The 22,020-nt window shown below is 41.3% G+C and overlaps 1 protein-coding gene across 1 annotated transcript in view; it reads left to right on the forward strand.

Moving 5' to 3' along the window:
* LOC125967215 (multiple epidermal growth factor-like domains protein 11) overlaps positions 1–22,020 on the forward strand; it is a 148,959-nt gene that overhangs the window by 86,773 nt on the left and 40,166 nt on the right. Inside the window, 3 exon segments of the mRNA XM_049718042.2 lie at positions 10,369–10,615; positions 11,010–11,130; positions 11,209–11,345. Of these exon segments, the coding sequence (XP_049573999.1) occupies positions 10,369–10,615; positions 11,010–11,130; positions 11,209–11,345 (505 nt within the window).

Below are 22,020 nucleotides of genomic sequence, written 5' to 3' on the forward strand. Positions count from 1 at the left end.
TTTGATATGAAGAGCTGTAAATACAACATTGCCCTAAAGCCTTCTTGTGATGGTTTCAAATCACCTTGACGCGTGTGTTATAGTCTCAGGGGATGAGGAAAGTGTGGCACTTACAGGTATTATGGGGCCAAGCTATTGTTAGGTTAACGAGATTCATCTTGTATTCTTGTGTACTACGTGACAATTGTTTTTATTTTCCTTTTTTAAGACAGTATGGTAATGTTTTGAATTTACCTGACTAATTTTGGCGTGCTCTGTCGTAACAGTGTTGCATGATTAACCTATCATGGATTGAGAAAATTCAACTAGCGGTTTTGCCAAAGGCCCAGTTAAGACGTGCCTGTGCCTTCCCTTTTCTGCTCTACCTTTGAGGGTTCTTCTTATAACCCTTGTCTTCTAGTGGTTGATGGTAGTCAAAGGGCAGGTTATTGGTCTGTGCGGGTAAGATCTCTGTTGACCTCAATATTGAGGCTTCCATCCTTCTCTCCCCGTAATTTGCAGTGATGTTGCTTTCCACAGTGGTAATGTGTTCAGTAAACTTACTTTCAATGAATGAATGAATGAATTAATGAATGAATGAATGAATGAACTAACGGGCCTGGACATGTACTAGCTTAAGAAAGGGGACGTGTCTGGCACTGCAGGATTTGAGTTCCTGGCAACACTTTTTTTTTTTTTTTTTTTTTTTTTACCAGGTAAGCAAATTGAGAACATTTTCTCATTTACAATGGCGACATAGTGTGTTACTGATGGTAGTGTTTCTTACTATGGTCCCAGCTCTCTGCAGGTCATCCACTAGGTCACCCCGTGTGGTTCTGGTATTTTTGTTCATCGTTCTTGTGATCATTTCGACCCCATGGAGTGAGATCTTGCGTGGAGCCCCAGATCGAGGTCATTATTGACCAAATACTTATTTTCCACCATAATTTGAAAATAAATTTTGTCTCTCATAGTTCAAGTGTACCTATGATGAAAATTACAGGCATCTCTCATCTTTCAGGTGGGAGAACTTGTACAATCGGTGGCTGAATAGATAGTTTTTGCCCCATATTTTTTTCACCTTTGTTGCTATCCCATTTGGCTGCACATATTGCACATGCCAGAAGCCGCCCCTACTCCAGAGTGTAACTCCACAATTGATAAACTGAGAACTATTCCTTACTGAATAAGGCCTTGCCAAAGGGTATTATTCTGTTCTTAATTTACTTGGGAAAAAAAGTTCTGCTTAGTGCCAGCAAACTCCTCTTGATCAAAGTCATTAGTCATTTGATTTTGACTCATTGCTACTGAATAATTGAGGCTTTGTATTTGACGATGCTTGCTCCTGAGCTAAGTGTAATAAAGAGTATTCCCCTCACTGAGAAGGAGATGATAGAAAAAAAAACAAAAGAAGCCCGGAGAAATAGTTGTGTAAAAAATGGGAGGAAATAGAGAATTGTATGATGCTGCTTCTTTTCCAGTTTGTTCTGCGCTCTGTCCAAATATTCAATATAATATGTACAATGCTGCTGCTCATCCCCGTTTGGTGTGTTTCAGCACAGTTTCATGGGATCTTTGGCTAAGGTGCTTGGCACTCAAACTCTCTGTGTGTTAAAGGGCTAGAGACACCGGTATATGTATAAATCGGTTTTAGTTAGCTTATGGGCTTATAAATATAAATTGACGCTCGAAACAATGAAAAGGAAGCTGTTGCTCTGAAAAATATCATTTTAATTTGCCGCACAGACGAGTTTGACTGCACCGAGCCGCCAGCCGGAAGTGACGTCTCATGACGTCTCAAGTTGTACGCGTTTAGCTTCAGTGAATGTAAACAAAAAGAGAAGAGGGGCCAGCGCGGAGACGTCGGGCCAGGTTTGCGGCCAACCCAGCTCGCCTAGCCGTGCCTTCCATTATCCTGGCGTACATTCATTCGCGGAACGACAAGATGGGTTGAGTTCGCCTGATAGGATCCACGCACCGGACAGTGCGTGCCTGCTGTGTGCTCGTGTTCACAATGGCCTGGTTGACTGTCATCTTTCCGGACTCTGCTGTGCATCGGGAGCGGCTAGCGTGCTATCACTCTTATTGTTCATCTTCTTGTTTTATTTTTCCTGTGTTGTTTACTTGTATGTGCGTTGTGAACGCTGTCTTGTCACCCTGGGATAGTGAGAAACGTAATTTCGATCTCTTTGTGTGTCTTGATATGCGGAGGAATTGACAATAAAGGAGACTTTGAGACTTTGACTTTGAAAAGCATGTCGAAGCGTGACGGGAGGGGCACAATTCAGAAAACGTGCTCAGCTCGTCGAAAAAATGCGATTTCATCATCAAGTGTCTTGCCTGGAACAGGCATTGACGGCCATGGCCCTCCATTCTTCTCTGTCATCCGAAACTTTCATGAACTGGTTGTTTGTTAGCTCTTTATGAGTTGCCCATTCATTGAGGCTGTCCACATACATTTGTCGTTTGCGTCCTCTGCTTCTCTTTCCCTCAATCTTTGCTGTTGCGCTGAGATGTTCTATTCCCTTTGTTCTGTAGGTGTGCCCAAAGAATTTCATCTGTCTTTTTCGTACTGTATTGAGGAGTGATCTTTTCATATTCATCATTTCGAGGACCTCCTGATTTGTCCGTTTTTCCTTCCATGATATCTTCAGAATTCTTCTGAGGAACCACATCTCTGTTGCCTCTAGTTTTTTCCTTATGCTGCTGTCGATTGTCCAGCATTCGCATCCATACAAGAGAACCGACCATACATATGCCTTTAGTATTCTGAATTTGGTTGTAGTTTTGATGTTTCTGTTGGTCATGACTGGGGACAGCTGTTTAAATGTGACTTTCGCTATGGCAATGCGTTTTTGTACCTCTGATATGCATTTCCCGTCTGATGTAATGGAATAGCCCAGATATTTGAACTTGTTAACTTGTTTTACCTGTGCGCCATGACTTTGTAGTTTGCATGTTGGTGCTATAGGCTTTTTTGAGATCGTCATGCTTTCTGTTTTTGATATATTTAGAGCCAGTCCTTTCCTTTCACTTGCCTCCACAACAGTATTCAGTATCTCTTGGAGGGTCTGTTCTGACTGTGCCATTAGAACAATATCGTCAGCGTATCTTAGATTGTTGATATTGTGTCCGCCCAGCCATATTCCTCTCATGTCTTCGATGTTCCTTAGAATCATTTCACTGTATAAATTGAAGAGGTCTGGGGATAGGACACATCCCTGTCTCACTCCCCGCCTAATTGGAGTTTCTTCACTATGCACGCCATCTATTCTCACTGTGGCTGTCTGTTTCCAGTAGAGGTTGCTCAATATTCTAAGGTCCTTGCCATCAATATCCAGTTTGTTCAGAATTTGGAAAAGTTCTACATGCCTCACTTTATCGAAGGCCTTAGAGTAGTCAATGAAACAAAGGTATATATCATTTTGCATTTCTATACACCTTTCTATTATCATGGTCATTGTGAATATGGCATTTATTGTTCCTTTATCAGCAACAAAACCAAATTGTGCTTCTGAGATCTCTGGTCTTATTTTATTTCTCAGCCTCACCAGAAGTATTTTCAGGAGGAGTTTCAATGTATGGCTCATGAGGCTTATCGTTCTATGACTTTCACAATCAGTTGTTCCTGGTTTTTTGGGGAGTGTGATAAATGTGGAGCGAAGCATGTCAGCAGGTATGTTCCCGGTATCATAGATGTCATTCAGCAGTGAAGTAAGTTTCTGTGTTCCCCATTCTCCAAGGGCTTCATATACCTCTATGGGGATTTGATCGGGCCCTACAGCCTTTCCTTTGTTCATCGTTTTAATTGCTTCTTCGACTTCCGTATCCAGGATTGGCGGTCCTTCCATTGGTTTGGTACTCTCTGGTTGGTTGGCTCTGTCGTCATCAAACAATTCTTCAATATACTCAGACCACCTGTTGAGAATGTCTGCTTTTTCCATCAGGATGTTTCCATTTTTGGATTTTATGCAACCGCTTTGGGATGTTGTCTTTTTGCCTGAAATGTCCTTGATCTTGCTGTGCATGTACTTGCTGTCCGTCCTGCATGTTCTCTCTATTTCCTTACACTGTTCATTTAACCAAGCCTCTTTAGCATCATTGCACATTTTCTTTATTTCCTTGTCAATGGATTTGTATGTTGTAGGGTCAGTTTTCGCTTTGCGTCTGGAGTCCATGCGGTCCAAGATCTCGTTTGTCATCCATTTTTTGTGCTCTTTCTTTGGCTTGGATGGGATATTTTCTTTAGCAGCCTCTTTTATGCTTTCTTTCAGATTTTCCCATTTTCTCTCCTCTTCTGTGATTGCTTCAAGAGCATTATATTTGTTTTCTACCTCAACTGCAAATTTGGTTCTGAGGTTGTTGTCTGTTTTCAATAATTTGAAGTTGTAGCTCGGATATGTTTTTGCCTTTTTGATAGCTTTGAGCTTCACCTTCATTTTCGCTACCACAGGAACATGGTCACTTCCGCAGTCCGCGCCGGGCATGGATTTGGCTGATTGGATTGCATTTCGGAAGCGACACTGGATCAGGATGTAGTTGATCTGATTGCGTTGTCTGTCTCCTGGGCTCATCCATGTCCATTTCCTTCTTGGATGATTCTTGAACCATGTGTTTGTCACTGTGAAATTGTTTTCTGAGCACCATTCAGTCAATCGCTCCCCTCGATCATTCATTTGACCGAGTCCGTGTGGGCCAATGATGTTTTCAACTCTGTTTGCTCCAACTTTAGCATTGAAGTCACCCATTATAATCTTGACATCGGACATCTTCAGCTGTTTCAATGTTTTGTCAAGCTCTTCGTAGAATGACTCAACTTCTGTGTCATCATGGTCAGTTGTTGGTGCGTATACCTGTATAACGCTGATGTCAAAAGGCTTGCTGTTAAGAGTGATCACAATGATACGGTCTGATATTGGCCAGTATCCTTTCAAAGATTTTGACATATTGGGTGTGAGCATTACTCCAACACCTCTCTGGTGTTGGTCTCCTCCAGAGTATAGTAGTTTGTAGCCGTCTGAAGTAAACTCTCCTGCTCCCTTCCATCTGACCTCTGCAAGTCCCAAGATGTCAATCCCTACTCTTTTCATTTCCATCTTTACATTTTCAAACTTTCCTTTCTGGTGTAGACTCCTCACATTCCATGTACCTATATATATTGGTTGTTTCTTTGGTTGGTTTTGGGCAGTATCTTGATGACGGTCTAGTGCCACCTGTCCATCATGGCAACCCCTACCGAGCGAAGTGTTCTTATTGAGAACCCCATTCACGCTGTTCTTCGGTTTAAGTATTGAATGTCTTTCCATTTAAGAAATAAAATTAAAAATGCGCCTAAAACCTAAACCAAAGGCTGCAGATGTTCATTTCTTCATTCGCAGTGGTCAACTCGGCACTCTACTCTTTTTACTATGCCAACCTAGGTTGGCATAGAGGCACAATTCAGAAAACGTGCTCAGCTCGTCAAGAAAATGCGATTTAAGCAATAAAATTAAAAATGCTTATAAAACCTAAACCAAACGTTGCAGGTGGTCATGTCTTCATGTGCCGAGATCAACTCGGCACTCTAAAGCCCCCAAGAGCACTTTTTACTATGCCAACCTAACCAGAGTGACGGGAGGGGCACAATTCAGAAAATGTGCTCAGCTCAGCCCAAGTGAACTGCTAGATTCATCATATTCTGCGTCAAAAGAGGTTTCTGAATCGGATAAAATGATAAAATGATGCTAATATTGCCGCTAGAAACGGAGCTGTCGCTATCATCTGCCATGTTGTTTGGGTTTGTTGACATCCAGATGTACAACTTGTGACGTCACAGTAATGGCGCCGCCAGTTTGGCTTCGTGCGGGACCCGATCGATAAACTGGCATTTCATTTCAGCTTTATTCTTAGTAATCGGTGTCCATTTTTAATTTCCAATGTGGCAAATGTGTTCACTTTATACATTCTATCAAATTCCGTTCTAATTGAAAAAAAAAAAAAGGTATGTCTCTAGCCCTTTAACTCCCTTCTGAGGAGTGCTGGTTTGCCGATATGTTGTATAGCAGGAAAGTAATTGACAACCTTTTCGTACCACAGATTGTGCAGTAAGATTTTTAATACTTAATATCTCCACTAGTCAAGACCTACAAATTCTAATTCATGCCAGCCTTAAATGAATTTGAGTTTAAATGAGATATGCTAAAGAGAAGATGCCTATTAAAGTGTTATACATTTGTCCTATTTACTTGGAGCCAGCAGAAAACAACATTCAGGTTTAGCTTTTATTAAGTGTTTATTACAACATAATCAATGCTAATTTTATTTTATAGCAAAAACGCAGCAGCTGAACTTCTTAAAACAAGATTGCTCAGGTTCCAGACAAATGTTATGGGAGACTCAAGGTGGTATTCACATTTATCCAAATCTCTCAAGGTTGCAGGATTCCTCAAGAGTAAAGAAAACCCAATAAACAAGCGTTGCAGACTTAAAAGTGTTTTCGACTACTTTTGATTGTTCAATTCCAAAAAAAACTCATTGGTCAATACCCATCCATCCATCCATCCATCCATCCATCCATCCATCCATCCATCCATCCATCCATCCATCCATCCATCCATCCATCCATCCATCCATCCATCCATCCATCCATCCATCCATCCATCCATCCATCCATCCATCCATCCATCCATCCATCCATCCATCCATCCATCCATCCATTTTTTGAATCGCCTGAAGCCACGTGGGTCACAGGCATGTTTGAGATTATACCAAGGGTCTTTGAGCGATAGGTGGAGTACACCCTGAACCGCTCACATAGACTTAGTTAAACAAGCATTCACACTCACAATCACAATTATGGACAATTTGGAGTGGTCAATTGTCCTCCCATGCATATTTTTGGGGAATTTGGGAGGAAACCGGAGAACCCGGCAAAAATCCACACAGGCACAAGGAGAACATGCAAACAGGAAGGCCAGAGCCAATATTGAACCCTGCACCTTCAAACTGTGAGGCCAACGTGCTAACCAGTGTTCCACTTTCCAAAGGTTAGACTCCAGAACCTTGATTGAGGCGCATGTTATTTTTAATGTCTTTATTTTGCCACGATTTGTTCCATTTGGCTCAGAACATTTACTGTTCCTAAGCTCATGAACACAAAGAATGGGAGAATTAGCTATGTGATGAACATACTGTTGCGTTTTGTTCAAGATGGAAAACAAAGATGTGGAGTAACAGTTGGTTCTTTATTTGTAATATCTTGGGTTGTTTTACGGCAGTCAGTACACAAGGCACTTCAGCAGATGAAAAAATGTCATAGTTGCGGTCAAAAGGCGTTATTGTGTCCGCAAGCAGGAATAAGGAAGAAAAGGGAGGAAGAAAAAAGGAAAAAAGTCCTTATTAGATAGACATCTGTTCTGTTATCACCTGAATGTCTTATCTACTGAATATTTTGTATCTATGTGTCATGAAGTCACTGAGCTGGGCCTTATATGTAATGGAAAATTACCACCTCTGTGTGTTGTGTCTGTGCTCTGATGGAGCAACTATGTTTGTATAAATCAATAAGAGTATTTACACATTGATTGACATGATAAATTAATAGGAATATTTACACATTGATTGACAGGAGTGATTTATTTACACATTGATTGAAATGAAAAGTATAAAACTACAAAAAGTATATAAGTTCGTATAAACTACAAAAAATATGTACATATTGCTTTTGCTCTCTCTTCAATACATAAAAAGCTTTCAGGGTCTTTTCAGTTTTGTATCCCTGCTCGGTAAGAGCATAATGTGGCTAAATGGTTCTTCTGTGTTTCGAAGCAAGGTTTCAAACCAGTTGTGTGTGATTAATCTTCTGAGAGCAGTGAGTTGTGAACATTTCAGAAAAGGCTTTAATGTCTTTAGACCAAGCATTATTCTCACTGAAGCACTAACCCAGAGACTAACTATAGTTTTAAAAGTTCATCGAGTGCTGTGTATGAATATCTAGAAGGTAAAGAGAAAAACATTATCAGAACCTGAAGTAGCATGTGGGATTAAAAACTAAGACTGTCTGCATTATAAAATCACATCTTCAATCTGTTCTATCCTATTAATTTACGGTACTTTCATGTTTGTTGTCTCACCAGTAGTATTTCCGTTGAAGATATGCAACACAAGAGGTGGCAAAAACATGGCTGAATAACCAACTGATTTCCTTTTAGTTATTTTACATGTTTCAAAATGGTTGATTATCGTGATATCGCTAGTCACACTTTAAAATCACAAATAGGGTAGACACAATTGACTATCTGATGTTTGTATGTAGGTGTGCGTGCGTGCAATTGTGTAAACAAACATCAGCAGCTTAGTTGATTGAACTGCTAAGAGTCTAGCATACATTTTATGAGAACTACACTTTTTGCATGGAGCAGCTACAAAAAATTATTCTACACCACTCAGAATAGTAATGTGTATACTGTATTACAGTTTTTCTCTATTGGTTTGGCTCATTTCTTGAAACAGAAATTATATTCTCAAAACTCCAAGATCATTTGGCATAACATTCTTACAGTTCAGCACAACACTATAGCTAACCTGCAAAAGTACATCTCTCCCAAAACTGTTCACCCATGCTTCAGACCTGATTCCTTTCCCATGTAAACAGTCAGTGCCACCCAAATGGCAAAGATCCTTCTCAATTGCCTAGGCTCATTTCAACACTCTTTAGTATGTTTTGCAAAACTAAACTGGATGGTCCAGCAAAACACCATGGTTCACCAGCAAAAGCTCATATCTCTCCAAAAACAGTTCACCCATGTGTCAAAATGAAGTTTCTTTCTCATTCAAATAGTCAGTGCCCCCAAAATGCATCATCCTTTTGGCATTGTGTGAGCACTACAAGTCAAAATATTAAGATGTTTCGTCACTACCTAACAGAATACAATAGTGTATAAAACTGAAGGAAAAAAAGTTTCACAGCAAGATCTCAAGTAGCCTCAAAGCTTTGACATCACACACAAAATACAGTCATACCAACCATGTTTATTCACTCAAATACTGTGAAGTATGTAACTTTCATGCAGTATAGTATTGTCGAAGGAAAAGAAAAATATACACAGCACACATTTACTGCAATATCAAGACATAAACAAAAAACAAGCAAATTAATGTGGCCTACAGTGTACTGTAAATAAATCTGCAGTTTACAGAAAACACTATAGCAACTCTTTACTGGTCGCTGTCCTCCCCCTCCCGCTCACCCGCCTGCTCCCCCTCCGCCGCCCCTCACTCATGATCACTGTCATGGCCATCCTCGCCCTCCTGTACTGCAGGGGGTATTTGACAGAAAGGAGAGGGAAATACTGAACATTTACTGCATTGAAATGTTAGTATGTATTACAGTAGTACAGTAGTACTTGTTAGTACGTATTACGGTAGGCTACTGTACTGCTGCAGTTTTTAGCTAAAATGTTAATGTCAGATACAGTAAAACAAATACTTGGGAATCTGAAATCAGGTAAAGGGGGAACAGAAGCCAAAAAAGTTAAGGAACCACTGCTTACAGTATTTACAGTTAAGGTTATGACAATAAACAAGCACTGACTTACTTCTACAAACTCTTTCACTCTATCAGAGTTCCTTTCAAAGGGTAACCTATAAATTTGTTTCATGGTCATGTGATTCTTCTTCAATTTCCAGTCTATTGTGGAGATGCTTATGGAGTTGGTATTTTGGAAAATGGCATTGTCTTCAATGATGGCAGTGCGGATCTGTCTCAATGTGACAGATCTCTTGTTCTTGGTGATCACTGAGAAGTTTTCGTCTGCCACCCATGCAAGGTTGTCCTGCAATCCTAGATATAGAAATCAAAGGACAACTCTATATTATATACAGTACCATTCGTATTTGTATGCCTTGAGTTTTTCTTACAGAATGAGCAACCAATGTAATTGTATTGTTTTTTTTTTTTGTTTCGATTGTTTGTCAATTTGGGTGTCACTCGCTGCCCGCATTTTGTGTATTTGCGTTGTGCTTGGTTTTGGCTTAGAGCTGGACTTCATTTATTGCCAACCTCCTCTCAAACCCAGTTGTTACTCTCTTCTTCGTCCCGAGACGAATGCGAGTCAGTGGTAACAGATTCGTACGTATTTGATATACGTACGTATGTTTGTTTGTAACAGCAATTTTTTAATTTATCTTGAAATTATCCATTCCTTCGGGATTATTTTCTTGAGCTCCTCACCTATACGTCTCAAATCCTCCAGTATTTGATTTATACATAAAAGCATTCATTTATTGCCCCAAAGCATTTTTTAATTATTGTTAATACTCACAGGCTTTTTTTGATTGAGACCACAAATATTGATGAATGTTCAGTAATAAATAATGTGTTGATTTCCCCACAACTTTGTGTTTCTCTAGCCTGTGAAAGTGACTTCTGGGGTCCCCACTGCACTAATCGCTGTCAGTGTCGGAACGGGGCCAAATGTAACCCAATCACGGGAGCCTGCGTCTGCACAGATGGCTACCAGGGCTGGCGTTGCGAGGAGCCGTGTGAGCACAACTTCTATGGCAAGGACTGTCTACTCGAGTGCCAATGCCTAAACGGTGCAACATGCCACCACGAAAGTGGCGAGTGCTTCTGTGGACCCGGATACACCGGGGCATTGTAGGTTGCTCGCCATTGTTGTGAATGCCTTTAACAGGATTCTGCTTGATTTGGCTTGCTGTACATTCAGAAAGTATTCTTTCAATTTATCATATTTAGTAATATACTAAATTATTCAATTGTTTTCTGTGTTGTGGACTCTGTACTGAATCACTAATCAATAATACGTATAACATATTACAACTTTTACAGGTAATTCATACTACTCTGCCTCGTGTGTTGCTATCCTAACAACTGTGTCTGCATCTGCGTAATATATTTATTCACTAAATATCAATATGAAATGACCAGTCTAAAATTAATCACTTTACAATACTGTATTTCAAAATTTAATTTTTACATTTAATATCTAACATACTAGTTTGTAAAATGTAGCAATGTTCTTTGGGTCCAGTTGCGAGGACCCTTGTCCACTAGGGAAGCATGGCCTCCTGTGCGAGCAGCACTGTCCCTGTCAGAATGGCGGAACGTGCCATCATGTGACTGGCGCATGCTCCTGTCCTGCTGGTTGGGTGGTATGATGAATTTTGCACCCTTTGTTTTAGACAAAAATTCCGCATTAACCAGTGTAAGGTTTTGTCATCCTTTCTCAGGGTCCTGTGTGCGCACAGCCGTGTCAGTTTGGCTCATTCGGCATCAATTGCTCCCTGGAGTGCACGTGTCGTAATGGAGGCCTGTGTGATCACATCAGCGGCCAGTGCCAATGCACTTCTGGCTACATTGGAGCAAGGTACAGGACATTAACGGACAAAAAGATTACGTATGTTAAAAGATGATCTAACATTTAGTACAAATTACTTTGGGGAATAACATAAATCCACTACACACATTGACAAAGTTTAATTACCGTAATTTCCGGACTATAAGTCGCGTTTTTTTTCATAGTTTGGGTGGGGGGGCGACTTATACTCAGGAGCGACTTATATATGTTTTTTTTTTCACAAATTTTTACTTGATCATTAAGACATCACTTACAAGTATAGTTGACCACTTCCCATGTTATTTTTAGTATAGTTGATCACTTCACATGCTTTTATATCTTTATCTTGAACATATTCAAAACATAAAAAATAGAGAAAACATCAAATAAAGCAATTAACACTTTAAAGCACCATATCCAAGTCCACTGTCTGCTGTATGTACACTTGCTCAATTTTTGCTCCTATTATATTTATTATTATTATTTATTATTATTTGTTTATTTATCATTTATTCAACACTCTTATTTATTCATTGTTTGTGCCTTCTTGTTTTTTTTTTGTGTTGCTTGTATGCATATGTGTACTATCTCACCAAGGGATAGTGGAAACGTAATTTCAATCTCTTTGCGTGTCTTAGTATATAAAAAAAAAACAACAACGATAAAGCAGACTTTGACTTTGATAAAACAACCCAAAAAAATTATATTTTCAGACGAAACTGGATGAGGGCGCTCTAAATTTCACCGTTGGCCGTGACTCATCAACTGGGTGGGCTTAAGAAAAATGGCACCAAAAAGAAACTCATATTTTGCAGGTTCCAAACTTCAAGTTGTAAAATATGCAGCTGAAAACAGTAATCGAGCAGCAGAAAGAAAGTTTGGAGAACCGTGATGTACCAATGGATTACTATTTCAAGTGACGTCAGTAGCGCGGCGCGGCGGTTGTTTACATACAAACGTGCCCACACAAGGACTACCGGCATCATTCGCGGTGATCATTTCTAAGTGACACGGAGGACAAAGAGTTTGAAGGAATTAAGGATTTGGAGTGACATAGAAGGTTTGAAAAACTTTTATGGCTTTTACGCACGCCCGGTCCTACTCTACTGAGTCGGGGGCCGGTGCTCGGCCGAGTGGTTGTCCGCGAACGGTGCGCAGGGCTCGGACATGGCCATTACGCACGCCCGGTCTGTCTGGAAGTCCACGCCGCCACACGCTTGGAAGTTTGTTTTGTTTAATAAAGAGCCGTTTACCAAACCCACGTCTATCCTTGTACTTTGTTAACGCTACAATATAGTTATATAGTAGATCTGTGGAATGAAGACGAGGCTGACGTCAGGGCGCACGCGCGGCGATGTTGACAAAGGACGAGGAATTTGATCGATGGATTTAATGGAATTAAAATGCACGGATGGTTTGATAATATTATTGGCTTGTATTATAGTTATTTGAAATATAGTTTATCTATCGTTATATGAGCCTGTGGAATATTTTGAAATGCAAGCGCCCTCAGCCGTGCGCACCCATTGTTGACAAAGAACGATCGATGGATTTAATGAATTGAAGTGACACCGATGGTTTTATAATCATGTTATTCATGTAATAGTTGTCCTTAATCACTCTATATGTTACTTCAGGCCCGTTCTCAGCTCTTTGTTTGTGTTTGTCACGTTAGCATACCTATCGTTTAGCCTGTTGTTGCTATTTAATGAATTGGAGTGACACCGATGGTTTTATAAACATGTTATTCATGTAATAGTTGTCCTTAATCACTCTATATGTTACGTCAGGCCAGTTCTCAGCTCTTTGTTTGAGTTTGTCACGTTAGCATACCTATCGTTTAGCCTGTTGTTGCTATTTAATGAATTGGAGTGACACCGATGGTTTTATAAACATGTTATTCATGTAATAGTTGTCCTTAATCACTCTATATGTTACGTCAGGCCCGTTCTCAGCTCTTTGTTTGTGTTTCTCACGTTAGCATACCTATCGTTTAGCCTATTGTTGCTATCGTTTAGCCTGTTGTTGCTCGTTCAGGACTGTTTTTGGTGTGGGATTTTGTCGAATAAATTGCCCCCAAAATGCGACTTATACTCCGGAGCGACTTATATATCTTTTTTTTCACTTTTTGGGGCATTTTATGGCTGGTGCGACTTATACTACGGAGCGACTTATAGTCCGGAAAATACGGTAGTATTTTCTCGTCTTTGAAGTTATTTGTAAGGAACTCCGACATGTTATCGTGAAAAGTGTGTCTCCTCATGACAACATCAATACATTGACATACATTCAATTGCACAGAATTTGTACTTGTGTCTCTCAAGCGATTCACGGCAACGTGAAGTGGGGAGTCTCCTGTGTCATATTGTCTCTTTGTCACTGTCATTCTGTCACTTCCGCATTCCTCCTCCACAAGCTGTCACAACACCTGCAACAACGGTGCAAGTTTTAAGTTTAAAAAGACTTACCGTATTGGGCCGAATATAAGATGACCCTTATAATAAGACGACCCACTTTTCAAGACTGAAGTTTGAAAAAAGACTTTTTAAACACCAAATTTAATTTTTATACAGAAAATGATTACATTTGAAACAAATGATTATAACAATATATTCGAGAGAAAACGCATGTTATTTTGCCTCATTCAAATCATGCAAAAACTGTCTATCATATCTTAATATCTGAACATTTAAATATGTAAACTAAAGTGCAATCACATTTGTAAATGAATGGCTTCTGGTTTTTGAAATCTAAATAAACCAGTGATAAAACAACAAAACTGCAATAACTCCATTAACCATCAAAGTGAGACAGATCGTCGCTCTTCGGACACAAAGTATGGCAGCGGACCAAGAGGTATGTACGGCTTCGTGCACCAACTGCACCCTTCTCTTAGAGAGGTTGTCTCTGCTAGAGGGACGTGTCCGCCAGTTAGAGCAGAATAGTGCGATAACAGTAGTTGCGGCGGACACAGACGCGGGCTGTAGTCAGCCCGCTAGCCCGGTTAGCATTAGCCCCAAGCGGCTTGCTAATCGCGATGAGCCAGGTAAGACGCATAGCCGTCCAAAGTCATCTCGGTCTACTGGCCCTCGCACTTTGGTCATAGGCGACTCCATTACCCGCAACATTACGCTTAAAAATCCAGCCACGGTAATGTGTATTCCTGGGGGCAGAGCACCCGACATAGAAGCTAATCTTAGGGAGCTGACTCGCAATAGGCCTAGTCAACAGCGTAGTTCCAACAACACTAGCTACTCGGACATAGTGATACACGTCGGCTCCAATGATATTAGGATGAGACAATCAGAGATCACAAAGAAAAACATAGCGAGCACTTGTGATCTTGCCAGAAAGATGAGTCGGCATCGAGTATTTGTCTCTGGCCCCCTGCCTGGGAGAGGCACTGATGAGAGGTTTAGTAGATTAGTCTCCCTTAATCGATGGATGGCTGGGTTCTGTAAAAAGCAGGGACTGTATTTTATAGATAACTGGTCCTCCTCCTGGGGCCGCCCCGACCTGCTGAGGAAGGACGGCCTTCACCCTAACCGTGAAGGCGCCTTCACTCTTTCTAGGAATATAGATTACTGTTTGAGCCACTCATGACAGGTCACTTTAGAGCAGGCCAGGGCACAGGTGATTAGACCACCTGTGAGGATGGGTTTGGAGTCTGTTAAGTTAAAGTTAACTAGCGCTAGGCTAGACTTTCAGCATACACATAGCTCCTCGTGTAGACTAGAGCGCAACAGTTTAAATAGTGCTGCAGTACACATAAACACACTTTCTACTGGGGTAGTAGACAAATCCAATCACTCCGTCCCGACCGGTCTTGCTGATGAAACGGTGCCTGTTTTAGATAACTTCACATGTGTAACAAATACTCATCATCAAATTTCCACGGTCGTTTCATCCCACCGCCCTAATAAACTTTTGAGAGGTGATATTAGGCCTAGAGAACACAATTTTACTCGCATCCCGTTTAAAAATCCTTCGATAGATACGCACCCTGATCAACCAATTACACTTAAATTCGGTTTTATGAATATTAGATAACTTCATACGAAAGCAGTTCTCGTTAATGACCTTATCACGGAACATAATCTAAACGTTTTTGGTCTTTGCGAGACCTGGTTAAAACCTAATGAACTGCTGCCACTTAACGAGGCCTCGCCTCCAAATTTTGTGAGCTCGCATGTGGCTCGTCCTCGAAAAAAGGGTGGGGGTGTCGCCCTCATCTCAAATTCTGAGCTTAGATTTAGGCCTCGCTCAATTCACGTATTTAAAACATTTGAAGTTCTCATTGTGCGATCCACTGCGTTACCGTCATTCTATCTTGTTGTTATTTACCGCCCACCCGGGGCTTACTCTGGCTTCCTGGATGAATTTTCAGAAGTTGTGGCTGATCTAGTGACAAATGCAGATAATATAGTTATCATGGGCGATTTCAACATCCACATGAATTCACCGTCAGAACCACTGACTTCGGCATTTCAAACTTTAATCGATACGTTTGGTTTTACGCAAGCTGTACAGGCAGCAACGCATAAGAATGGAAATACCTTAGATCTGGTATTATCCCGGGGACTAGCAACCTCAAATATAACAGTACTGCCATACACTACTGTTCTGTCTGATCATTTTTTAATAAAATTTGAAATTTTAGTTCCTTGTCAAAGACAAGAGAGCAATCAGAATTATAGCAGCCGTAATTTTAACTCCATGACTGCAACTGCGCTATCTGAGTTACTGTCGCCGGCAACCGCCATGTTTCCCGCATACAGTGGCTCTATCGATAATCTTACAAATGAATTCAATGCGACATTATTAAAAGCCATCGACTCTGTGGCACCGCTACGTCTGAAAACTCGCCGTAGATGGCCAACTCCGTGGTTCACAGATGAAACACGTACGTTTAAACAATTATGTAGAAAGCATGAGCGCAGATGGCGTTTAACCAAACTTGAGGTTTTCCATCAGGCATGGAAGGACAGCCTCCTGAAATATAAAGATGCGTTATTTTTCGCAAGTCATTAATCTTAATAAAAACAATCCTAAATACTTATTTGATACAGTGGCAAAGCTAACTCTGCGCCAGCCGACCCCCGATAGCTCCTTCCACTCAGCTGACGAGTTTATGAAATTTTTTGCTCAAAAGATTGAGTCCATTAGGGACGAGATCAAGAATACCATGCCAATCGCTCCGCCGGTTACTAACGCTGGGGATCATGCAATAACCCTCTCAAATTTTAAAAGCGTGTCCCTTGAAATGCTTACAAAATTGGTTAGTACGGCTAAACAAACAACATGTTTACTCGACCCGCTTCCAGCCAAACTACTTAAAGAATTATTTCCAATTTTAGGACCGTCCGTCTTAAATATAATCAATCTGTCTGTTTCCTCTGGGATAGTGCCAATAGCCTTTAAAACCGCTATTATTAAACCACTACTTAAGCGAGCAAATCTTGACCCGGACTGTCTCAGTAATTATAGGCCAGTTTCAAACCTCCCATTCATAGCAAAACTTCTCGAAAAAGTAGTAGCACAGCAGCTTATTGATTACATGGTCGCTAATAATCGATGACTCTTTTCAGTCTGGTTTTAGAGCTAATCATTCTACAGAGACAGCACTTGCTAAAGTGACTAATGATCTCCTCATAGCTATGGATTCAAATACGTCGTCTGTATTGTTACTACTTGAGCTTAGTGCTGCCTTTGACACTGTAGACTTCGATATTTTATTAGGGCGTCTTAAAAGTTGTGTTGGTATCTCAGGGTCAGCACTAAGCTGGTTCAATTCCTATCTATCAGGCAGGACGCACCGAGTGGTCCATGGTAATACGTCCTCTGAGCTTTATAATGTTCCGTGTGGTGTCCCACAGGGATCGGTACTCGGACCGATTTTATTTAATATTTATATGATTCCGCTTGGGGACATAATACGTAAATATAATATTAGTTTTCAATGCTACGCGGATGACACCCAATTATATATGCCGTTATCGATGACAGATCCACAGGACTGCTGTAATCTCGAGGCGTGCCTTGCGGAGATTAAGCAATGGATGTCTCTCAACTTCCTTCGTCTTAACCCGGATAAAACTGAGATGTTGATAATTGGTCCTACTCGTTATCAACATTTATTTAAGGAAACCACTATAACTATAGATAACCGTACTATCACTCAGAGTGATACGGTAACTAATCTTGGGGTAATATTTGACCAAACGCTCTCCTTTCAAAAACACATTAAGAATATAACCAGGATTGCGTTTTTTCACCTTCGTAATATTGCTAAAATTCGTCCTATCCTCTCGACCGGGGATGCGGAAACTATTATACATGCGTTCGTCACGTCGCGCCTGGACTACTGTAATGTATTATTCTCTGGTCTTCCTAAATCCAGTATCAAAAGTCTACAGTTAGTACAAAATGCCGCTGCGAGGCTGCTCTCACGGTCAAGAAAATTTGATCACATTACCCCAATATTAGCCTAATTACATTGGCTCCCGGTCCATTTAAGATGTGACTTCAAGGTTCTTCTACTAACCTATAAATCACTGCATGGCTTAGCGCCTTCATATCTCGTCGACCTAGTCGTTCCTTATGTTCCATCTCGTAACCTTCGTTCGCAAAACGCTAGTCTTTTAGTTATACCGAGGGCCAAGAAAATGTCTGCAGGGTCTAGAGCATTCTCTATTCGGGCTCCAGAGCTTTGGAATGCCCTACCAATGGATATTAGAACTACTACCTCAGTAGAAACATTTAAAGACACATTTCTATGAGATGGCCTTTAACTAACTTGTGATGGCCGATTTGGCCGGAGTTTGTTCTGTTCTCTCTGCCCACCTCCTCCCCGGTTGGGGAGGGGGTTAGGTGGCTCAAAAGCTCATAGCGGCTGGCTGGATTCTCGGGGACCAGTTCGGGATGGGGGAGCTGCGGCTCGGCCCCCTTGAGGACACTACCAGGACAATCGAGGGCACCTCCGACATCCATTTTTTTCATTGATTTTCATATTATGTATTATTTGTGCACTCTCTGCATCCATTACAACCTGGTGATCCTGAAAGGGGGATCCTTCCATCTGTGGTCCCTTCTCAAGGTTTCTCATTTTCCCCTGGCAGGGGTTTTTTGAGTTTTTCCTTGCCCTTTTGGGAGCTTACGATCAGGGGATGCTTTGAGAATAATTGTCAATTTTGGCTATGTGAAGCCCTTTGAGACTGTTTGTGATTTAGGGCTATACAAATAAACTTGACTTGACTTGACTTGACTTGACGTGAAGTCTAACTGTAACTGTAGTCTTGAAACAAATATGAAAAAGGAAAAACATTGCAATAAAATAATGCAAACTGCTACCGCTATTGTTGGAGAGCCTGAGGATCGTATAGGGGGTTGGCTCGGAGCTGTCAATCAAACGGCACGCACACGAAGCAAACCGCGATCGGACAAACGGCACAACAGTGGACAGTAGCAACAATGAAATGTATATACTCACTTTGTGTCAAAGACCCACACGATCACAGCAACATACTCAGTCGATACCAGCAACCTTTAATTTACCGCTGCGCACAAGTGAATGGGTATAATGTCTAGACCAGTGGTTCTTAACGTGGGTTCGATCGAACCCTAGGTGTTCGGTGAGTCGGTCTCAGGGGTTCGACAGAGCCTCCACTGAGGAGTTCCGAACAAACCTGATTTATTGTGTAAATTCTGATTTACCAGTATGTAATTTGTTGTGAGTTCATTCATTGTGTTGGTTTTGTTCTTTGAACAAAGTGATGTTCATGCATGGCTCATTTTGTGCACCAGTAAAATAAATATATGTCTAGAATTTAACAACAACAACAATTCACTAACGAGGGGTTCGGTGAATGCGCATATGAAACTGGTGGGGTTCGGTACCTCCAACAAGGTTAAGAACCACTGATCTAGACCCCGAATGTAAGACGACCCCCACTTTTTCGGTCTTATTTCAATGCAAAAAACATTTATATTCGGGCCAATACGGTACTTCTGCAAGGATCTCACTCTGCATTGTAGCCTAAGGTAGAATCAAATCCAGTCCATTATTGCAATGTTGTACAAGATGTTATACGGCGGGCATTCTAAAGCTCTTCCCTCTGGGGCAAACTGTTTTTTTTTTTTTTTCGTAGTAATAAACATTTAAAATGTTTAACTCTCCTTTTTTAATAAAGACATAAAAAAAGTAATAATAATGAAACAAGAAGTTGAATACTCCCCAAAAAAACAAGGTTGTTAGACTGCACTTGACCCTATAGGAACAATTACACAGACGTACAAAAAAATACTTCCGGCCAGCCACAATCCGTCCTTTTTTTAACTTTCCCTTCCTTCATCCTTCATCCGCAAATAGGGTGTCGTCTGGGATGGAATTCCCACCTGTTTGTTTGTTTGTTTGTTTGTTTGTTTTGTTTGTTTGTTTGTTTGTTTGTTTTTAGGCTGTTTATTGGGTCTATCATGACTCACATTTGACAAGTGGTGTGTGTGTGAGGCAGGGGGGGCTATAAAACCAAAGTTAAACGTTTATTGTCAACATCATTATAGGATATTATTTACACACAATTAGATTCATCACCTCATCACTATTCATCCTTCACACAGCCACTGGAAACAGAAATGTAATTCAGTCCAAATGCAGGCAGACGAAAGCTGAGACATTCACAACACTGCATTAAATGTGTCGACTTCAGGCAAAATGCTATACCACTTTTGTCTATTTGGCGCCGCGATAACCAATGAAAACTGGAAGTTGTCTAATAGGCCTTTAAAAGCAGGAGGATTCTATTTGTCATACACTAACCTATATTATATATAGATTTGTTGATTGGCTTTTTACCAGCATTTATTTAATGCAGCTTTAAGCTGACCCTTAATACACAGTCACTATTATTCTTAGTGTCACATTATTATGCATTGGTACCATGTAACCCTGTGCTGTGTCGCATGCAGAGAAGGAAAACTCTTGTTAAAAAAAATAACTGATGCCTTGTAGCAACATCTCCTTAGATCATTGGCTTCACAAGTTAACCTTGAGGAAAAATCTGGAGTTTGAGTCCTATAGGCAGTTTGGGGTTGCCTGCCATTCCGCTCTGGCAACTCCTGCGACGTCGATAGTTCCAAACTGTATGGGCCCGGCATTCCGCTTGGGCCAACCATCACAATTGAGAGGGGGGGGAGGTCGTGCTAACTAGGCAACCGGTGGTCCTCCATATCCCCCATGCTCTAGCCTGCACCTGGAGAGGACACTAGAGTTTTGCTTCACACCATTGAACCAACACGGGAAGCAGAAGTCTACTGGTTATAATGCTTGACTGGCGTAGAGCATGGCGCCAGGGGTTGCTTCTGATGGTGGGAGAGATATTCACATCTCATTGGAGAGCGACTACCCGCCCAAACTGGGCAGCCCCCGGCCAATACCCTGCTGTCCCTCCATGGTCTGCCTTCTTCATTGGGTGCATGGGGATTAGGTGACAGATGACAAGCAGACCGCAACATCTGCACCAGCCAAAAAAACAAAAAGTATGAGACCATGTTGGAACAACTGGCTTGTTGGAACGTCCTCACAATGTCCAACGGACTCTGAGTCCCTTTCGAGTTCACCTTGCTGAAGATGGTTGAAAGGATGGGAACAACTGCTTACTCTGTGTCTGCACACCTCTGCTGGTCCATTCACTCTCGTTAGTGCCTGACTTCTACACCTGAGGCAAAAGATGGATTTTATACCAATTTGTTGGACGTTCTTCCAGACGAAGCCCCAACACAGAAAGTCCTGGCGGCATCCTCGCCCCAAACACTGGCACCAGCTCGACATGATCATCACCAGGCGCACAAGCCTCAAACAGATGCTTCTCGCCCGCATCTACTATAGCGCACACTGCTGTTCACTGGGATGCTGCAAGATCCACCTGACACCAAAGCAACTCTATCGTGCCAAGCCACTTGAGAAGCCGCACATTGACACTACCAAGGTGCATTATGGAGCAAAGCTTGAAGAATTTCTTTGAAGGTGCCGTTTCTGCCGACCACCAATGTTGCATAGCCTCAGAAACTTGGAGCCCTCTGTGTCACGACGCGTCTCGTTTCGTTTCCTTGTGTATATGTTGTCATGGTTTCGGTCCGCGTCTTTTCCCCCAATAAACCCTGGTCCAAGCTGCATTTGGTCACCCGGCTCCATTCCATTCGTGACACTCTGCCTGTTCCACCACCAGCTGAAGGAGTGTGAAGACAAGTTCACACACTAGGCCATTAAAAAGAGAACAAACAAAGAGACCCCATTGCAACCAGCCACATCTGCTTCATGTGCAGTAGAGACTTCCACTCTCGTATTGGTCTCACAAGCCACATACGATGCAGTTCAAACCGCATCACCACAAACTTACATTGTCAACTCTGAATGAAGGAGGCCTGAAATAAAAATATGCATTGATTATACACATCCTAAGACAGAGTAATAATCAAATGGGACCTTCTCCCAGCTGATTAGTTAATGTCTTTACCTAATTTATTGTATTCATACATGTATTTGCCTTGGTGAGAAAGTTTAATACATTTATCCATTAATTAATATTGATATGATGCCATAAATTGCCTCAAAGTGGAGATTATCCATACTCTGACTTTAAGATGGAGCCTGCCCACATTCTCCAGGGGGCACATTTGCATGCAGTCTTGAGACTGCTATAATATGATG

The sequence above is a fragment of the Syngnathus scovelli genome, chromosome 4, assembly GCF_024217435.2.
Source record: "Syngnathus scovelli strain Florida chromosome 4, RoL_Ssco_1.2, whole genome shotgun sequence".
In the NCBI taxonomy this organism is placed as follows: domain Eukaryota; kingdom Metazoa; phylum Chordata; class Actinopteri; order Syngnathiformes; family Syngnathidae; genus Syngnathus; species Syngnathus scovelli.